Source organism: Harpia harpyja, chromosome 18 (genome assembly GCF_026419915.1).
Source record: "Harpia harpyja isolate bHarHar1 chromosome 18, bHarHar1 primary haplotype, whole genome shotgun sequence".
NCBI classification, from domain to species: domain Eukaryota; kingdom Metazoa; phylum Chordata; class Aves; order Accipitriformes; family Accipitridae; genus Harpia; species Harpia harpyja.
The window spans coordinates 25881805-25900455 of NC_068957.1; the positions used below are offsets into that span (position 1 = coordinate 25881805).

An 18651-nucleotide genomic window follows, 5' to 3' on the forward strand; every position below is an offset into this window, starting at 1 on the left:
TCCCCACAGTCCACACGTGAACTCTGCCATAGCAGGCAGATAGAAGAGCAGCCTGGCAGAGGAGACGGCACTGTGTTTGCAATCAGAGGTCAGAAGCGAAGCTAACTACTGCAGGTCTGCTACAGGGGCATGCAACAAACCAGAATGGTTTGTTGTTCCAGAGATAACGGTGGTGGTTTGCAAGTCTAAGAAAGCGGTTTTCCATTCTGGTCCGGCCTCAGGAAGCACGTACAGATACATGAAAAGAGACAAGACGCTGATTAATCTCACAGAACTCTAGCTGGCACGGCTGGCTCCTAGGAACAACTACAGACCCTCTGGGAGACCCTTGGAGAGGATTTGCGGCTGTGCTCCCGTCTCTCGTGCTCTCTCCCAAAACAACCTCCTGCCTCCTCTGTCCCCTGCCCCGCTGGGCCGACAGCCCTGGCTACAACTCACCCCAGCATGCCAGCACCGAGGTGGGCAGTGTCACCAGCATGGGGTCCGGCAGCGGGAGCTCTTTGGAAAACTCCGTTTTCCCTTCATCTGCGACAAACTAAGCTGACCTCCCCATCCCTGAGGAATAACCCGTGTCCACCCGGCGCATTTTGGGCCATTCCTGAAGGGATCATTTAACAGGAAGAGGAACGAGTCTCCAACACAAGTCTCAGGGCAGATACAAGATGTAATTCTTCACCGAGCATCGCAGCTGACTGAGAAAGAGAGCCACAGCGGTTCCTCTTTCACACAACCCAAAATAAATTGCATTCAAGATTGTTACCCTCACACCGTTATCACAGTCATCTTTAAAAGTTGCATCAAACCAGTTTTAGCACTGGAGATCCAAATGAGGAAAAATGCCTTAAGCATTTTAACAGTCTTAATAAAAAGGCTGATACAAGCATCATTAAGACATTATCAAATCCAAAATAATGCCTTTTGTTTTTCTGATTAAAAGTGTGGAGTTCTTTTCTGCTGACAGCCCTGCGGGCAGATGATCTGCTTTACCAATCAGCTCAGGACAGACATCACTCGGCTTTGGGACCCTTGGCCCCTCACCCACCAGGAGATGGGCTCGGAGTGAAGCCCCCTGCCCTCCACCGCTCCCAGCATCTCCATTCTCCGCCAGCGTTTCCAGTAGCAACAACAGAGACCGGGGGCCACAGTAGCATTAGGACGTCCCCGCTCTCTCACACCCAGAACACAGAGAATTACAGTCCCAGGTACGGAGCCGGCAAACAGAGCAGGGTTAGTACTTGTGATATCAAAGCGATGAGGCTCACAGCTCTACATTACCCAAACATCCTTACGAGCCATTAGAAACACATTAAACCACAGCGGCACTGCAATCTTCCTCGGGGACACCGGCAAACGCGACCTGTCCCTCCTGCCATACCAGGACCACCCGCATCAGCCCGCTTGGACACAGCGGGCAGCGGAGGCACCGGGCCAGAGCATCACCAAATTTGCACAATTTTAGAGCAAAAAAAAGCAAAGCCCCAGGCCCCCTCTCAGCCCATGTTTTCGGGCTGCACTCTGCCTTTTGCATCCCACCTGCGCTGCCTCTCACGAAGCCCACCTTCCAGCAGCAGCCCCGTCTCCGTGCCCCCTGCCCTTCCCATCGCTAGCCGCATCCACCGCTATTCCCCAGGCCCCCCTGACCCCCGGGCAGACGGGGGGGGGGCTGGTCCCTCCCTCCCCTTCCCACAGGCTGAGCTGGTGGGGGGGGGAAGAGGGGGGCAGAGGTTGCTGCGGCGGCGCTGGGGCTGTTCTCCCTAAGGAGACCCCGGGGCTCCCGCTGCCCGTCCTCGCCCACCGCCGGGGCAGAACCGGCGGGGGGGGCTGCAGAGCGGCCCCGGTCCCTCCCGCCCCGCCACTCACCTGCCCGCCCGCGCCGGCCCCACCCGCAGGGAGCCGCGGCGCGGCGGAGCCGCAGCCCCAGGGAGCGCCCGGAGCCCCAGCGCGGCGGCCCGGGCCCGTTCCCGGGCCCGCTCCCGGTCCGGCGGCTGCCCATCGCGGCGCTCCGCGGCCGAAAGGGCGAGCGGCGGCGGCGGCTCCTCCCCCGCCGGCGGCCGGTGAGCCCCGGGCCGGGCAGGGTCCGCACCCCGCCGCTGCCGGTCCGGCGGGCAGAGGGAAGGCCCGCTCGCTCCCTTTCCGCTTATTTCCTCCCACCACATCCCCGCCCCGCCGGAGACTCACAAGCCGTTCCTCTGGCGGAGGAAGCCGCCCGCCCCGGGGGAAAGGCGCCCGCTCTCGTCGTGCCCCCGGCCCCGCTCCATCCCCGGAGCCGCGTCTCCGGAGCGCGCCGCTGAGCGACCCGGCGTCGGGCTCCGAAGGCTGCCCGGCAGCAGGGCCAGGTGTCGGTCAGGGCCAGGGGGGTGATGATTCAGGTGTTCCCCATTCCACCTGCAGCCACCTAAACCCGAGTCATCAACACGGCATCGGCGCACCTGGAACGCTCGCCCTGCCTCCGCTCCTGAGGGTGGGTTGGTATTCAAAGCGCCGCGGACGGTTCAGCAGGATTCGGAGCCTCTTCATTAAGAAGAGGAGGAATTAGCATGATCAGACTGGCCTGCGAACACCTCACACCTTTTTTTTTTTTTTTTTTTTTTTTTCCCCCATCTGACCTCTCAGACTTTGAAAAGAAAACCACACGAGTATTACAAAGCACCCACAAAGGCCGTGTTTGCTTGCACAGCCCGGTGCCTCCTCCGTTTACAGCAAAGTTCCCTCCAGAAGTACAGGCGGGTTATTTCAGACAGGAAACATCACCTTTCTCTGCATTTTTAATGCAGCTTACATGTCAAAGCTCTCACCAAAGAAAAAGCGCCATACAGCCAAACCTTCCTGTCAGTTTTTGATGTATTTTCTCATTATAATTTCAGGGAAGTTAACCACACTCAAAACTTCCCTCTTGATCCTTTTGGTCTCATGCAAACTACCCAGAGGATCCAGATATAAATGTACTTTCTTGCCTGTAGCTTCTTTCCAGTCTGTCTCAATCGCTCCTTGCTGCCATGGGAAAAACTTGGCGACATACCGGGCACGACGCGGCCCAAGGGACCTTTTCCCAGCTCCTTCTCTGCACTTCCCAAGCCAACAGAAGGAAAAAACCCTCACTCTAACCCAGGCTCTTCCTTTCTGGCCTTCAAAGAAAATCACCCAATTCGTGATAGGAACCTGCTGTTCAGAGGGCGGAATCTGTGTTTTGTTAGCTACAGGAAACAGAAAAACTTCCAGACCCTGAAATTAAAGCCCCAGAAGGACAGAGGAGATGAGCTGGGGGATGGGGATCAGTTACTGCAGCAGTCGCTGGGTTTCAGAGTTACAGAAATTTTTATAGGCAGAAGGGGAACAAGGACAAGAAACGGCCTCCGTTCGTGGGCTGGAGGAGCCTCTTGTCTCTGACAGATAGTTTCCCCGCGATCATTTGTTGGAAAAACTGCAGTGTGGCCAAGTTGGTTTTGATATTCTTTTAAAGTATTTTTTTCTCATTTCACGCTTTCGGCTTGTTTCTCAGGAGCCAGCCACGGCAGCACGAGCCTGCCTGGCCCTTTGGGGGGAGAGGGAGTGGAAAAGGGGGGGGCTGATCCAGCAGTCTGCATTTTTGCCTAAAGAGCAAAAAGGTGACACGAGAACAAACGAAAAGTGTTTCAAATTGCTGTAGGCCAAGATATTAACAGGAGTCCTTTGCATGCCCGTATCGCTGCCACGGCAGTTCCTGTTAATTAACCAAGGATGTAATTACATGCATGGCTCCATGGATTTATATGGGAGCCGCCTTCCCTGCAAGCGGGTCTCTGTGGGGCCGCAGAGAAGCAGCAGCACGAAGACAGCAGCTCCCGGAAAGCGTCTGGGAGTCATGGAGGCACCGACGGGGCCGGGCAGTGCCTAGCACAGCACTGAGACGTGTGTTTTATTGAAAGAGAGCAGAAGGCATCTGCCCATAAATACCCCCAGGCAGTGACCCACAGGGGACAGGCAGGCAATGTCAGAGCTTGCAACCTTGGCTCTGCCCAGAGGCTTTAGCACCAGCCTACCTTCTAAGGGAAATTAAACCAATATGGATAAATACGTATCAAAGAGCTCAGCGGTTCAAAAATAACCTCGAGGGTTCACTGAGGAGGCTGAAAAGGAAACGCTGGGGATTGTGTCTCAAGTCTCAGGAGGTGCTGTCCCCAGCGCCCGAGAAAACATCTGACGGAAAGAAGCACAAACTGTTTGCTCTGAAGCTGCCCTGGCAGGGTGATTTTTAGTGTGTAAGTTCTTGTTTAGGAATTATCTTTTTACTTTGTTTAAACTTTTTTACTACTTGGAGCTAATCACAGAGCATTTTACGCTAGCCAGGCAGGGGATCGATTCTCAGCGATAGGCGAGCGCCCAGGAGTAAGGCCACAGAGGCTGTAACAGAAGGAAAATGAGAATATTTGAGAAACAACCCTCTTCCTTCATGAAAAATAACCAAACCAGCGGCAGAGCCCATCTGAGCATGGGTCGGGTGCCGCTGCTCTCAGGCCAGCACCAGCGGAGCTCTGGGTCGGGGCTGCCGCCCTCCCGGGCTCCCAGGGAGGGACCTGAAGTTACTTTGGGACCGAGGTCAGCATTTCAGCTGATTCAGCAGCTGAGCCTGAGACTGACCCCGCGGGTGGGCAGGGAAGAGGAAGGAGCAATGCAGAATCCTTTTCATCATCACATGTCACACCGAAAACACTAATAATCACATTCAGTTCGGCTTTTCTACTTCCTACCTCTTCGAACGGGATCCAGACCCCTGACCACATTTTCCACCACGTAACAGGCAGCGATTTCTCAGGGGGGTTCAGAAGTCCCCAGAAACAGGTCCCTGCAGCCATGGGTGGCATCCCACCACACCCCATGCCTTCAAGCCACGGGTCCCCTCCCTCGCATGGACGCTGCAGCCAGAGCACGGCCCCGGTGCTGAGGGCAGCGGTGCCAGTCCCCGCACGCCCACTGCTCCCGGCACGGCCACGCACCCTCGCAGCGGCCACCCTGCAGCCTCCCCTGGTCTCTCTCCCTTTCCACCCGTTCAGGCAATGACAGAAAAACAGATCCCAATCCCCGTCTTCTCCCCCAAAAAACAGGGCATTGAATGCGCGGGCACACACCAGGCGAGGAACGAAGGGCTCATGCTCAGGCTACAAACCAACAGAACCAGCGCAAGAGATTTTCATGTAAAGAGAGAAGAAGAATAACTCAGCTGTGACAACATATCAACAACAGCTAAATTTAGCGGGTTATTTTTGGAGATCCAGATGCTGGGTAAATACAACCTTATTATTTCATGCAGGGGCAAAAGTTCAGCAGAGTCCCTCGTGCTTCTTTTCTCTATTATTTCACCATGTCCAGCCGCAGAAGGCCACTTTTGAAATACTGTAATATTGTCACTGCCTGGCTGCACTGAAAGAAGCTGTGAGCTCAGTCCCTGTCCCTTGGCAGTTAGAGGAGGCCACTGCTTAATGACATTTGCAGAGCATCCTACTTTTGGCGAGGCCTGATGCTGCTATCAACAGGAATTTATTCGGAGGATGCAGTTTTCATGTGCGTGGCTGGTGTGCGAGCCTTTCCTTTCTGCTTTGTCCAGAACAATACATGGGAAGCCAATGTCAGAGAGGAAGCGGAAGGTTAGGAAATCCATGGAAACCCGGCCCCGGCTGGGACTGCTCCAGCGGGACAGCTCGGGACTGCGCAGCGGGTGCCGTGTCCCACACAGCCTGGGGTTGCCCACAGGAGGGGACCGCAGGGCAATGTGAGGTGGGGTCCTGCCGCTGGGCAGGGCGGTGGGACGGCAGGGACATGGGGCTACCTGCAGGGCGGTGGGACAGCAGGCACTCCCCTCCAGGTAGCACACTGCACAGTTTGGCCTGTTTTGTCTCAAAAATCAAAGTTCTGGGTTTTTTTTCTTCAATTAAATTGTCTGAGAGACAGGCTGTGACCCTGCCCGTGGAGGTGGGTTACCGGCGATGACTGTTCACCAGCACAGGCATGGGGGATGCCCCACTGGGCTGGCAGCCGCTGCCAGGAGGAGACCGAGTGCCCCTGCTCCTGCTGAAACATTACCTCCAAGCAAGCAGATGAAAGCCAAGTTGTTTTCCACCGTTACTGCTGAGGGAGCTGAGCAGGGCATACCCAGCTATTTTAACGACAGCAGGAAGCAGCAGCAACTTCATACAGCTGGCGTTCAGGGAAGGGGCCGTGGCAGCACAGCCCCAGCTCCCGGCTGCTCGCAGGCAGGAACAGGGTCTGGGAGCTGGGAAGGGGTCCGGCTGCACCTCGGGAAGCGGCTCAGGGAGTTTGCCCGGTGTGGTGGGAGAGCGGCACTGCTGTGGGGGGGAATCAGGGGCAGGCTCCAGGAAGCAATGGAAGAGCCAGGAGAGGCACGTTCCCAACAGTTACCCAGATAAACGCAGAACCAACTCAACCCTGCCTCATGCCTTTGTCTCAAGAGCTGAGGTCCTCTTGGCACCCACTCCAAAGACGTTAAAAAATCATCAGGGGAAGGAATGGTGTCTCTCGAGAGCACTGTCTGAATGTTTCCTTAAGTGAACCCCATTTGTCAGAGCACCTTCTGGGGATGGTTAGCTAAGAGAACAGCACGTGACTGCATCGGTCTCTTCTCAGAGCTTTAAAAACCCCAGCGGAGCATACAAACAGATGGCAGGCTTGCTCCAAGTCCAGCATAATTCACGTGAAAGGGAGAGCTTCAACCGTGCTCCACTGGGTTTCACGTTGTGGGGCACCACACCACTGCAGATTGCAGGGACGCTGAGTAGCCTGCCATGGCTCCAGTCGATGCATCAAATCACAGGTGACAAATTCTTCGGTGTAAAACCGCGCAGCTGCTCACGTACGTGAGGGCTCCAACTCCTCCTGCCCTCAGACCCCTACGCAGGCGTGATGCCACGGTGGCCAAGCATCCCTCCAGCAGCGCGGAGCTCGTCAGGCTGGGAGGTGGACATGCGGCCAGGACGGTGTTGGCTAGGATTGTTGTGAATGTAGCTGAGCCTTTACCAAGAGACTTGGATTTTACAGGCGGTTCTAACCAAGGGGAAAAAAACCTATAAAAATACTTCCACAAAAAATCCCGCCACGGATGTGATCTGTAAGTCTTCCCTGCCCCATCCCTTGCACAGGGCTCTTTAACCCTTTTTAACAAGCTCTCGATATTCTCGTTGTTAATCTCTCCCGTGAAAAGGCAAGAGAGACCACCCAGGATTACCTCTGGAGCTCCATTCACAAAGCACCTTTTGTTGCCCAGAGCTTTCCTGTGCTCCTGGCCTCTTGCGCCGGCCAGGCTCAGAGCTGCCCTAACCCTTACGGGGATGAAAAACGAGAGGCCAGGTCATTGCCCTCAAGTTAGGGGAACTGCTCGGAGATCCGCAGGCTCCCTGCAAGGCGGCATTTCCCGTCTCACAGCACCGGAGGCTCCAGCCGGCAGCGTGGGCAGCACCGCTCCTCCCCGCCTTTGCTGCCAAGAGCCATCATCTGTGGGACCTGTTTTGAGCTCTGTGCCGAAAGCAGAGGAGCCGACACAGGGCAGAGGAGCGCTCCAGGGTCCCTCCGCTTCCAGAGCTGCTGAGGGCTAGTGACCGCAAGCTGACCGTAGGACTGGGCCAGGTTTACTTCTGGAGGTGTTGCCGAGCAAAGAGCCTCCATTACACCAACCAGTGAAATTATAAAATGCAGGACCTCCACCCCTCTTGCCCACGAGCTGGGCCACGCTTGGCAGTGGGACTGTTTCTCCGGGGTGGAACACGAGGACAAAGCGAGATCCAGAGCATTTCTTTGCAGCCCACAAAGCAGCAGCCAGGACCAGCAACGGTCTTTCAGACAAGTTTGGCCGTAGGGCCCTGCAGCGTTCTTAAAACGAGCCGCTAGCTGCGCTCCGTCCGAGAGCCCACAAACCCCGTCCGCATCCCTGGGCCCCAGCCCCCAGGCGCACCCCTCCTCCTCCTCCTCCCGCAGACCACCGCCAGCCTCCAGCCTCCTCAGCACCCATGAGCCCCCCGCAGCATGGTGGCCCCCACCCCCAGCCTCTCCCCCCACCTTTGCAGAGGGACGGCTGGGGTAGAAGCAGCCCGCGGACACGCGCACAATAACACAGATCAGCCCGGAGCTGCACCGCAATTCTCTCCTGCCCAGCTGTCGCTGGTGAGACATCTCAATCATGCAAACCTGAGGGGACTCCAAGCCAGGGGAGACCCTCCTTCCTACGGCACGGCAGTTCCAAGGCTCTGGAGCTCCTAACGAGCTTATCTGCAGAGCATGAAGAGGTTGACCACAAAGAAGAGAGGAATTGAAAAGGAAACAGAAAGGAGCAGAGCCGCCGCTGGGCCGGGCGAATGGCTGACCATGTCGGCACAGCTACGGCAGCGCACGCACGCCGGCGAGGGGACTTGCACCTCTCTGCAGGACTGCTGCGTGCACGCAGCGGCTGGGATTTCACACCACTAACTGGTAATTACTGCAACATACGGCCAAGCCACATTTGCAGCCAGGGTGGGGAAAGGATGGGGCAAAGGAGAGGCTGGGCACATCTTGGGGGGGTCCCTCCTGCACTGCTGGGGCTCAGCGGGTGCCCTGGCTGGCACTGCCTCACGCCGGTTGCCTTTGCTGCCCCTTTGAAAAATAACAGTTTGGAGGGAAAATCATACTGCTGGCAGAAGAAACCAGAAGCCCAGCAAAGGGACAGTCCTCCTCGTAACCCCTGCCCACCCCGAGCGAGGGGATTCCTGCCCTGAAAAACATTGTCACAGCTTACCTGCATCTTTTTTATCTTCCAGCAACGTGAAACACTGTGAAAAGAAAGAAAAAAGAACAGAAATCATTTTGTTATCTTTTTTATTTTCACATTCATGACTCCTACCACTCGCATTTGGGCTCAGTCCCCACTCCAGCCTCCTCTCTGCCAGGAGAGGAGCTGGGACCAGCAGTACCTGCTCCAGCTCTGAGGGCAAGCAGAGCTCTAGCAAAGGCTTGTCCCACTGGCTTCAAAACATCAGTGCCAAACATGGCCCAGAGCACTGGGCAAATGCAGCACACCCACTACCGTGGCTCCCTGCCTGCTGGAAGCCATCGGAGGAGGAGCAGCAGCCGGGACCAGGGGCTCTGCATCCCTGGGGTGGGCAAGGAGCCGGGGAGAGAGGGACGGCTGGAAAGACAGACCTTTCTGCCTGACAGCTTGAAAAGGACGCTGCAAAATTGCCAGAGAGGGAACAGGTAGGCAGGCAAGGGCTGTCAGATCCACAGCAAGGGATCAAAACAGAGCTTAGGAGGACGCGGTCTCTTCCTCCGAGTGCGCAGGCCACAGTGCTCTGCTCTGCACCGCAGGTGACACCTGTGAGCCACCTGCACACCACGCACCGTGCATCACACCCTGGTCCGCTCCCGTGCTGGAGCTGGGTCTGGCTCTGAACGGCACTGGGGAAGCCTTGGTGGGGCAGACCCTCGCTCCAGCAGAGGAAGCACGGGTCTGGGGTCCCCCCAAACACGTCCCTCGGTACCTGTGCAGCTGCACAGATGGCAGTCGAGATGTCCACATTTTAATCCCATTAGCAGGTCTGGGAGCAGAGAGTACAATGGTGTCTGCAGGCACGGAAAGCCAACAACAAAGAAAGGAAAAAAAAAAAAAAAGCAAAGCTGAAAGCAGGCTGGGCTTTCGCTCCCCAAGCCTCTCCATGGGCGCAGCACCCGGGGTGGGGAAGTGGCCACCAGCACCACGCACAGGGGCTGCACTCCTGCGGGGACAAAGCCAAGGGAAATGGGATTTACAGATGGCAGAGCCTTGCCAGCACACGGGAGACGACGGCAATTTGCACGGAGGTGGAGGAGCAAGAGGGTCCCGGTGCTGCTCAGGTCCCGAGGCAAGCGCAGAGCCCAGGGCCCTCCCCAGGCCCCTCTCCAGGCGCAGGCGAGCCCCCTCCAGTGCAGCCGCAGCCCTGCCAAGCGGGGCCAGAGGTGCCGGCAGGGCAGCGGGGATCGCTGCGGGAATGCAGCGCGCTGCTGAGCCGGCCTTTCCCACGGGCCGCCCGGGACCCCTCTTCCTGCTGGGGCAGCGGGGCTGGGGATGACCCGGGGGGAGATGGGCTTAACCGTCTCCCCGCTGCCAGGCTTCTCACAGCAGCGCCTGCCCAAGAGGTGCCCATCAGTGGGGCCGGGGTTATTGCTGCAACCCCACAGCGTGCCTGTGTTTGCAGTGGGGGGTCACCGGGCTCCTCCAGCTCGTTTGGCGTTGCTGAATCGGTTCCCACTGGAGAGAAGTGCAGCGAGCCGCTGCTCCTGCTGTGTGCTCGGCTCTGTCCTCCTCAGGGAGAGCCTGTGCAGACGCCTGAGCCCCGATCTGTCAGTGTGTGGGCAACTGGAGAGCATCAGAGCCAAAAATATTTGGACAGAGAGATGATCACTGGGACCCCTGTCATGTCTGTTATCACAAGCTCTGCAACCACCAGCCCTGCAGCCGACGCATGCAATAGATGCCCACAGCGTGGGGCAAGGTCTGGTGGGCGATGAGGTAGGGCTGGTCTCCATAGCAAGGGCAGGGAAAGCCGGTCCTTGTCCTCAGGCAGCTTTGGGGACCCTCCTCTCCCCTGCCGTCATGTCTTGGCCCTAACACCTTCTTTTTCCCATGAAATCTCCCACCAGCCGCAGCTCCACCTCGTTTAACCTCAAAAGCTTTAATCCCACGGACAGAGCCCTGCACATTTCTTCCCCTTCAAGAAATTTCTCCGCTGTTCATGTCAAGTAGCTGAGCAACACAAGCACGGGGAGGAAAATGGGAAACCAGGCTGAAGCAGAAGCCGCAGCCCCACACGAGGCCATTGGCGCTCACCGGGGGAAATCAGGAGGGTGGTGTCCTCCATCCCTTCGGCTTCCCCCAAAGCCCACCCAGCCGCTCGGCCCTGGGAGCTGCTCTTGGCTCCAGCCAGGCAGAGCTGCTCCCCGGCTGCCCCTCTCCCAAAGCCTCGCGCTCCACGGGGACTTGTCCAGCACTGTGGGACACAGGTGGGGATCAACCAGGTCTCATTTGCTGGTGGGGGGTGGCTGCTGTGGAATTGAAGTAGAAATATGGGAATGGCAGTCTGCTGACAGAAGGAGGAGAGAGAAATGAAGCGTCCACCAGAATACGTTGTGTTGCTGCAAGCAGAGCAACGGGAAACTTAAAACCAGCAAAGGAAACCATGCAAAGAGCACAGCCACTCCTGAACTTGGGAAGAAGGCAGCTCTAACATCTACCATGGAGACCCTTATCACCGTTCTGGGGTTTTGCGATGCCAAATTCAACAAGAGTCTCATGGGCTGAGCTAACGAGGAAGCACAAAATACAGAAACATCATTTTGGCCCTAGCCTCTGAGCTTCGGGGAAGCTCCCATCCAGGCAGAGTCCCCCATCCCTCACTGCTGGGTCCCCGCTCCAAGAGAAGCACCTCTTTGCTTACAACTACTGAAACAGATTTTCTTTTTCCCTGTGGCAGATAGCTGGAGGTGGTGAGCCAAGGGACTCTCACCCTTGTTCTCCTCGAGACCATCCCTTCTGAGTGTAAAGGCCACCTATCTCACGGCAAATAGTCAAATATCTTCTGGAGCCTCCAATTGCCTGGAGTTTCCCTTATTGCAGGCCCCTGGCCACGACACATCAGTGTCCAGGGGTGACAGTTGGGGGGAAGAGCCCCAGAACCAAAGGACAAATTTACTCCCAGACCCGTGAATGACTTTAGCCCACGCTCAGACCCCACGCAGCTCCAGGCATCCTGCAAAAGCGTTTTCTAAGCAAGAAGGAGATAAAAATATCAGGTTAATTTGTAAAACCGGAGGGTTCAGGTGGGGAAGTATCCTCAGACAGGGAGGGGGGCCGGGAATGTGTCGGGGTGGGGATAAGCACCGCGTGCTGCCAGAGGAGCAGCTGCAGCCGGGGGGGGGGCCCAGGGAGAGCGAAGGCAGGAGCCAGCCCACAGCTCCCAGCAGCTCACCGCCTCCTCCCTGCCACCCACACCAGTGGGGCCAGCGGACCCTTCGTCAGGCTCGAGGTTATCAGCAGTCTGCCGGTTGCTTTCAACTTTGCTCAGGTCCACGGGCACCGGGGAGCCCAGCGCGGGCCAGGCTGGAGCCCTTTAGGAGCTGTAGCTCTGCAAGGGGGGATGCAGGACCCGGTCCCTGCGTCCCTGTCGCCATGAGCACGATGGTAATGACAACATGCAGCTCACAGGGATGAGAAGGGTTAACAAGGACTTGCTAAGCTCTCTGGAGACAGCAGGGACAAGACAGCTACTAATATTATTAATGAATTTCACAAATGTCATTTTTAGACTCAACTATTTTAAGCTTTGCATTGAAACCCCGGGGGAACAGCGTGCATTCCACATCCATTTTACCAGGGCAGATCCACTCGCTTGACACAGCCCGGTGTACAGCACTGGTTGGAGAGATATTTTACTGCTTTTTCCAATCTGAAGCTCCTGAAATCCATACTAACAATAACTCCAAAACCTACCCGGCACACCTACCACCGCACTGCACAGGCTGTGATACAATAAATCCAACACAACAAACGGGCAGTCAGAGAGGGAGACAGAGTTGCACATTATTAAGGCGACAGATGAGGAATTAAACCCAAACGAAAAATACCAGATGCCATGAGAACCACTGCTGCAGGAAATTAAAAACTCAGGGCCTCCAGTCTGGCTGTTCCTTTGTCATCCCGCTCGCAGCCGACCCGTCCCTCCAGGTCGGCAAAGCCAGACGTGGTCCCGCTGCTGCACCGGGAGCGACCCGAGCCTCCAGGCGAGCCCCAGTTTGCAGGGGTGCCCCCAGCCCAGCCGCCGGCTGCACCACCGAGCCATGCGTGGCAGGACCCGGCTTGGCGTCTGCAGACCACGTCTGAGGGCTGGCAGGGTGCATGCACACACACAGAGCCCACTGACCACCGCATTATAACCACCGGTGCTGCATCCGTACACGCATGCTGCCCGCATTCGGCCAGGCGCAGCACCCTGCCTGCCGGCTCCGGGACGTGGGTACCATCGCTGAGGGGTAGCGGGCGACAACAGGGCACACTGACCAATGCATCCGCATGCAGCCCATCCAAAATTAACCTTTCACGTGCACGTGGGGTGCGGGCACAACATCCCTCCAGAGCAGACATCAGGCACCGTGCGCAAACCCCAGCCCCGCTAGAGACGCCTCCCCCACCATCCCTTCCGGCAGCTTCTCCCGAAATTAGGAGGGTGTCGAAAGACGGACACCATTTAAATAGACCGTTCCTTACCTTGGCTCTTTTGAAGCAAGCCCAGAAAAAATCCAGCAATGGCATGATGGGCCGGGCAGAGGGGCCGGTGCGGAGCCCCCCTAGACCGCGGCGCTGCCCCCGGCCCCGGGGGGAGCCCATCCCGGCACCCCCATGGCTGCTGCCTGCGGCACACGGAGCTGGGCAGAGCCCCAGTGCGGGCAGGAGCTCGGCACAGGCAGGGAGGGAGGGAGGGAGGAGGCAGCGCTGCCTGCGGAGGCGGGCCAGCGATTCAAACCCTGCACCGTTATTCAGTTGGTTGCGAACAGGCTTGGACGAGGATTGAAATTCCCTGAAGACTGAGAGTTTTAAACAGCTCCAGGCTTTCCTTCCTGCCTCGAATGCACCGAGCAGCGCCAGTTCCCAGGCAGCGGGAAGGAGCGAAGGAAAAGAAACACCCCCAGAGGAGAAGAAATGGGAGTTTCGCTGTCAAAGGCACATGTAGGACGTTGGAAACCCAAACCCCAGACGGTTTAGGTTTTCACTCCAGTCCCTGCTCCAGCTCACCAGCAGCAGCCACAGATGCGCTCCAGAGGGCTCCCGATGCTGTCCCCTCCAAGGGCAGCGGGCACCGCGTGGCAAACCTGCAGGTCTGACCCCAGCAGGGAGAAAAACATCGGGGGGGGGGGAAAACACCCCCCCCAGTCATCAGACGCGGCCTCGCCATTCACTCCAAGTCTATTCACAACTCCCTACCTTCCTTCTGCTAACATTTATGCAAGCTTAGCATTTGTTCACAAGAAGGACCATAATAAAAGGCAATGCCACAAACTTTTGTGCAAGCCATCCGGTGCACGGGCCCCCAGGCGAGAAGTCTTCTTGCAGGCACATAAGCAAACCTCACCAGCTGGTGATTTATGAGATTATATCAGAACAAGCAACAGCAAGTTGATCAGCAGTGACACCCGGGCCGAGCCACGCTCCCGCAGGACACTTGGTGGGTGCCCAGCGAGCCAGTGGCACTGCTCCTGCCCACCGCCCGCCCCAGGCATCCCCCAGGGGACGATCCTGCCCACGCACAGCCCGGGGCCCATGCACGCTCGCGGGTAGCACGTCCTGGCGTGCAGGAGCGCGGTGGCTCTGCCCCGGGACAAGAGGCCATTTGTAGCGCGATACCCCAGCAGTTGGTGCGTGCGGCAGCTGAGCCCCCTGCCAAATGTCAGTGAAGGCGGACGAGGACGTGGCGCTGGGCCCCCCCCTGAAGCAGGGCCAGTGCCTCAGCAGATCGCTCCCGCCTGTCCTGGGGCCACCTTCATTGCTTTTCCCTGCCTGTCACCAGTCCCCTTCAGACTGCCTGGCTTTGTGCATGCGGGGGGCACCGAAACAGCCTCAAGACGCTGGCGGAGGGGAAGACCATCAGGGAGAGGAACAGAGGAGCGAGCAAAGCGCGAGCAAGCCACGGTTGGCAGGAGCCGGCTCGGTGGCACTGCAAACACAGGACATCCCATGGTAGGTGGCAGCTCCTCCTGGTCACAGCCACCACCGCCGCTGAGCCGGAGGGGCCTGCTAACATCCCAAATCTCCGTTACAGCGGGATCGGTGCCAGCCTTGCTGGTGCTCTCTGCGGTGAAGCAGAGACGGCGGTCACAGCTCCGGGGAAGCAGGAGTGGGGGGATAAGACAAGGACAGGAGCACAGAAGACGCAGCAGAGCTGGAGAAGCTGCACCTGCCTGGCAAAGATGGCATCGGGCACCCATAGCATCCCACAGACATGATCCACACCCAGGCCACCCCCCCGGATCCACTGAACTGCTCTGGTGGCACCGGCATGGCCCCGGCGGCAGCACACGAGCGGCGTCAGCACCGGCGCCGGCTCCAGCTGCCTCCTTCCATCTCCCCCTCGCTCATTCCTCAGCGGCATTTTGGCATCACTCCCAGGCTTGGCACCGGCCACAGCTCCTCTGCCGTGTCCCCTGTGTTACTGGGCCAGCGCAGCAGGGCTGGGGGCACCGAGGCACAGCATAAGCTTTGTGTGGCAGCCTCTTTTCTCCTCCTTTAAATGCCTGGGGCTGGGAAGACAGTCTCACCTCTATGGGACACTTGCCCAGGGTCACCTTTCCTAGCAAATGTTTTACCCATACGAGGGGGCACGTAGGAGTTAAAGCCAGAAGCTGCTACCTGAGAGTCAGCCACCCTCCATTACTCACTCGCCGCTGCCTCAAGGGCCATAGTTTTTATTCTGAGGACTTACAAATAATTCCCTGCAATGGACGAAGGCAGCTGGGACAAGCGCCCATTTCCAGACATCCCCATCCAGCTCACTGGGTACCGCTGCCATAGCATGGAAGCTGCCAGGGGACCCACCACCATGGCAGAGCTGCTGAACAGCATCGCCACCATGAGATCCTGCAAAAGGCCTTCCTGGCCATCGTCACTCTGGGCAGCTCGGGCTGGGGCTGAAGGCAGCTCTCACAGGAGGGACCGTCCCTGCAGGGACAGCGGCATTGCCTGGCTCCTCATCCCACCAGGGGCTTGCCTGTCCGCTCTGCTTCAGGGGGAGGACGGGCAACTGCCCGTTCCAGCTAGCACAGGCGGCACATCAGGCGGCAAACAGACATCTGCAAGGTAATCACGACAGACCGATGGAGATGGCTCTGTCCTACCAAAACCAGGAAAGTCCTTGTGGAAACGGGTGCAGCCCTGCAGCTTTAACCCTAACTATACCAGCCCACCAGAAAGGCTCTGCCAGAGAAACGACCCCGCAAGCACCTCGCTTCACTGCTTGCTCTGGCGGCGTTAAGTCCTTCTCCCATTTCCTCCAAAAGCAAAAAAACCCCCAAGTTAGTGCAAATAGAAGAAAGCTGTCTCCTTCCCAGGGCCTGGGAGACAAACCACAGAGGCTTCTGCATACTTGTGTCGCTTCTTCCTTCCTATCCAGTCATCCCAAAAGCATTCAAGTAATTTTAAATCTAGAATCCTTGTTCAGCGTACCAGGATACCATCCTCGGTAAGAATAGGTCTTGGGGACTGGATCCCCTGTGAAGTGGCTGAAGCCTGTACACACCAAAGCAGGCGTTTCTGCCAAGTGATGCCAGGGCACGGGCTCCACTGCTGCATTTGTCTCTTCCCAACATTTCTAATGTACCTGCTCCACAGACTTCTACAGGAAAAACAAAAGCAATTTGTGTTAATTCTCTCTCTCTCTATATATATATAGATGTATCACTATGACCTTCAGACTTATGTGAAAGCCCATTTTAAACTCGAGTTAATTTTAAAAGGCTAATTCTAAGGAAAACTCCACACTGTACAGGCTTGCTAAGAGTTTCCCACCCAGCAGATGCCCACGTTGCCCAGAGCTGGGACAGACACCGGGATGGCTCACTAATCAGACCCAGCACTGCGACAAACATCTTGCTTTCTCCGTAAGTCATAGGACAGGGCCGATATTTTGGAGGACAGGTACAGCCTCTTCTCACAACAGATCATCACCCAGAGGATCCCATGTCGCCTCCGAACAGGCCTGAGGCCAGGAGCTATTCCTGTCCCATTGATGAGCTATTGCTGTCACGGCTGTTGCTCAGCAGCACCCAGGCACAGTATTAATAACAGCTAAAGGCTGGCAGCCTGCCAGGCAACGTCCTTGCTGGCAAGAGAAGCCACCATCGCTGCTGGTACCACTCCCGAAGGCTGGCCCCGCTTTTGCTGGAAAACATGGGGCGTCTGAAGAGACGTGAGCAGGGGGCAAGCTGCGCCTGGCCAGCAAGCAGCCCCAGCGAGCCATTAGCATGCAGTGATTTTCCACTTGCTGCTGTGTGCAGGCATTTCCCCGAGGTCAGGAAGGGAGCAGCTACTGCAGAGCAGGCGTTTGCCCTATTAGCATAGCGGGAACAGTAACCCTTTTCTTTTAATAACGCTGAATTGCTGGGCGGGTGCTGACGGGGCAGGGCTGGCAGCGCCGGGCAGGGGCTGCGACACTGACACCGCGACGGTGGCGAGAAGAAGGGCTGGAGAAGACGCGAAACCTGCTGCCCACGGGAAGTGTCACCAGGGAGGCTGCAGAGACCATGCCTTTCCAAGGACAGGGCTGAACCCCTCCTGCGCTGGACCAGCCGCCCCGTGCCAGCACATGGCACTTCACGGCTGGGGCTCGGGCTGCGATGCCACCCCCCGGCACGGACCTCGGCGCTGGGCTCCAGCCGAGAGGCCAGTGGTCTCTGCTGGGCTTGGTGCCCTGCTATTGAAGAGGCACCGGGCACCGCAACAGCTGGACCACAAGAAGCCTGCTGAGATACGTGAGCATTGAAAAGCAGCAGAAGACATTCCCCAGCTTCCCGCTGTCCCACGGCCGCCCCATACCGCCAGCGAGGCGGTGAGCTCCCTGCCCGCCTGCCACCACTGCCTTTCCCTTAAAAAGTTCATCATTAAAAATAATGCCAACATGCATGCTCCAGCCTCCAACGGTGCGTTCAGGAACATGAGAAAACTGTTAAGATCTGGATATTTTTTTTTTTTAAACAGATGAGAGTCTAAACTCTGGTTTTCATTCTGAAAAAGAAGCCATTCAAAAAGAAGTAATGTTGTCTCTTGGATCAGGTACCTAATTTTGTCACTCATAAGGGGGCTCCTGGCCTTTGCTGCTCAACCAGACGTTGCCAAACATCCCACTGGCGGTGGCCCCAGCTCATCTGCCCTGGGGAACGGGTCAGTCCCGCTTGGCAGAGAGCACCGCGCTGGAAGAGATCACACAGCACCAGGAGGGATGCCGTGGGATGGCGATCAGTAAGGGAACAGTTTTGGCCAATGCAGGCTCGATTACGAAAGATCACCATCCAACGTGATCAGCCTTGACACACGCACGCATGCAAACAAAGAGCCCATTTAACGATAAAGGAGAGTTATTTCCAGCAGTGCAGTTGCTGCTTCTACTTTGAGGAGCAACAGACAAGCTACGAATGTGCCACCTGGGCTGGTGCTGTGACCAGGACAAGGGGAAATGCCCGGCCTTTGCCTGCGGGGCACACGCCACTCACCTGGCAAACCAGCCGGTCCTGGTGCTGCAGCCGCTGCCCGTGCCCCGTGCACCCTGTGCGAGGGCTGGAGCAGGGCAAGCAGCTCGCCGGGTGGCCGGGACACATGCCTGGCCCCACTCCTGCCCGAGCGCACCGTGTCGGCGCCTTCGGGGATGTTTTCCTCCTCGTAAGCGAGCCAGCATCAGCAGCAGGCGGCTGCAGTGTGCTCGGCCGTGGCTCCTGCCGGGAGGCGTAAGCGGGGTCCCGGGGCGCGGGCGGGAGGTGCTGGGGACGGGCGCTGCCTGCGAGGGAGGATGCGGGCAGTCGCTCGGCTGCCGGGATGCCACGCGCTGCAGCGGGCTGCACGGGAGACCCAGCACCGCGGGAAAGCCTCCTTCTCTTGACGGACAATTAGGCAATTAC

General features: G+C 57.6%; 1 protein-coding gene across 1 annotated transcript in view; it reads right to left on the minus strand.

Moving 5' to 3' along the window:
* STARD8 (StAR related lipid transfer domain containing 8) overlaps window positions 1-18651 on the minus strand; it is a 79539-nt gene that overhangs the window by 52883 nt on the left and 8005 nt on the right. Inside the window, 1 exon segment of the mRNA XM_052813345.1 lies at window positions 8759-8792. Within this exon segment, the coding sequence (XP_052669305.1) occupies window positions 8759-8792 (34 nt within the window).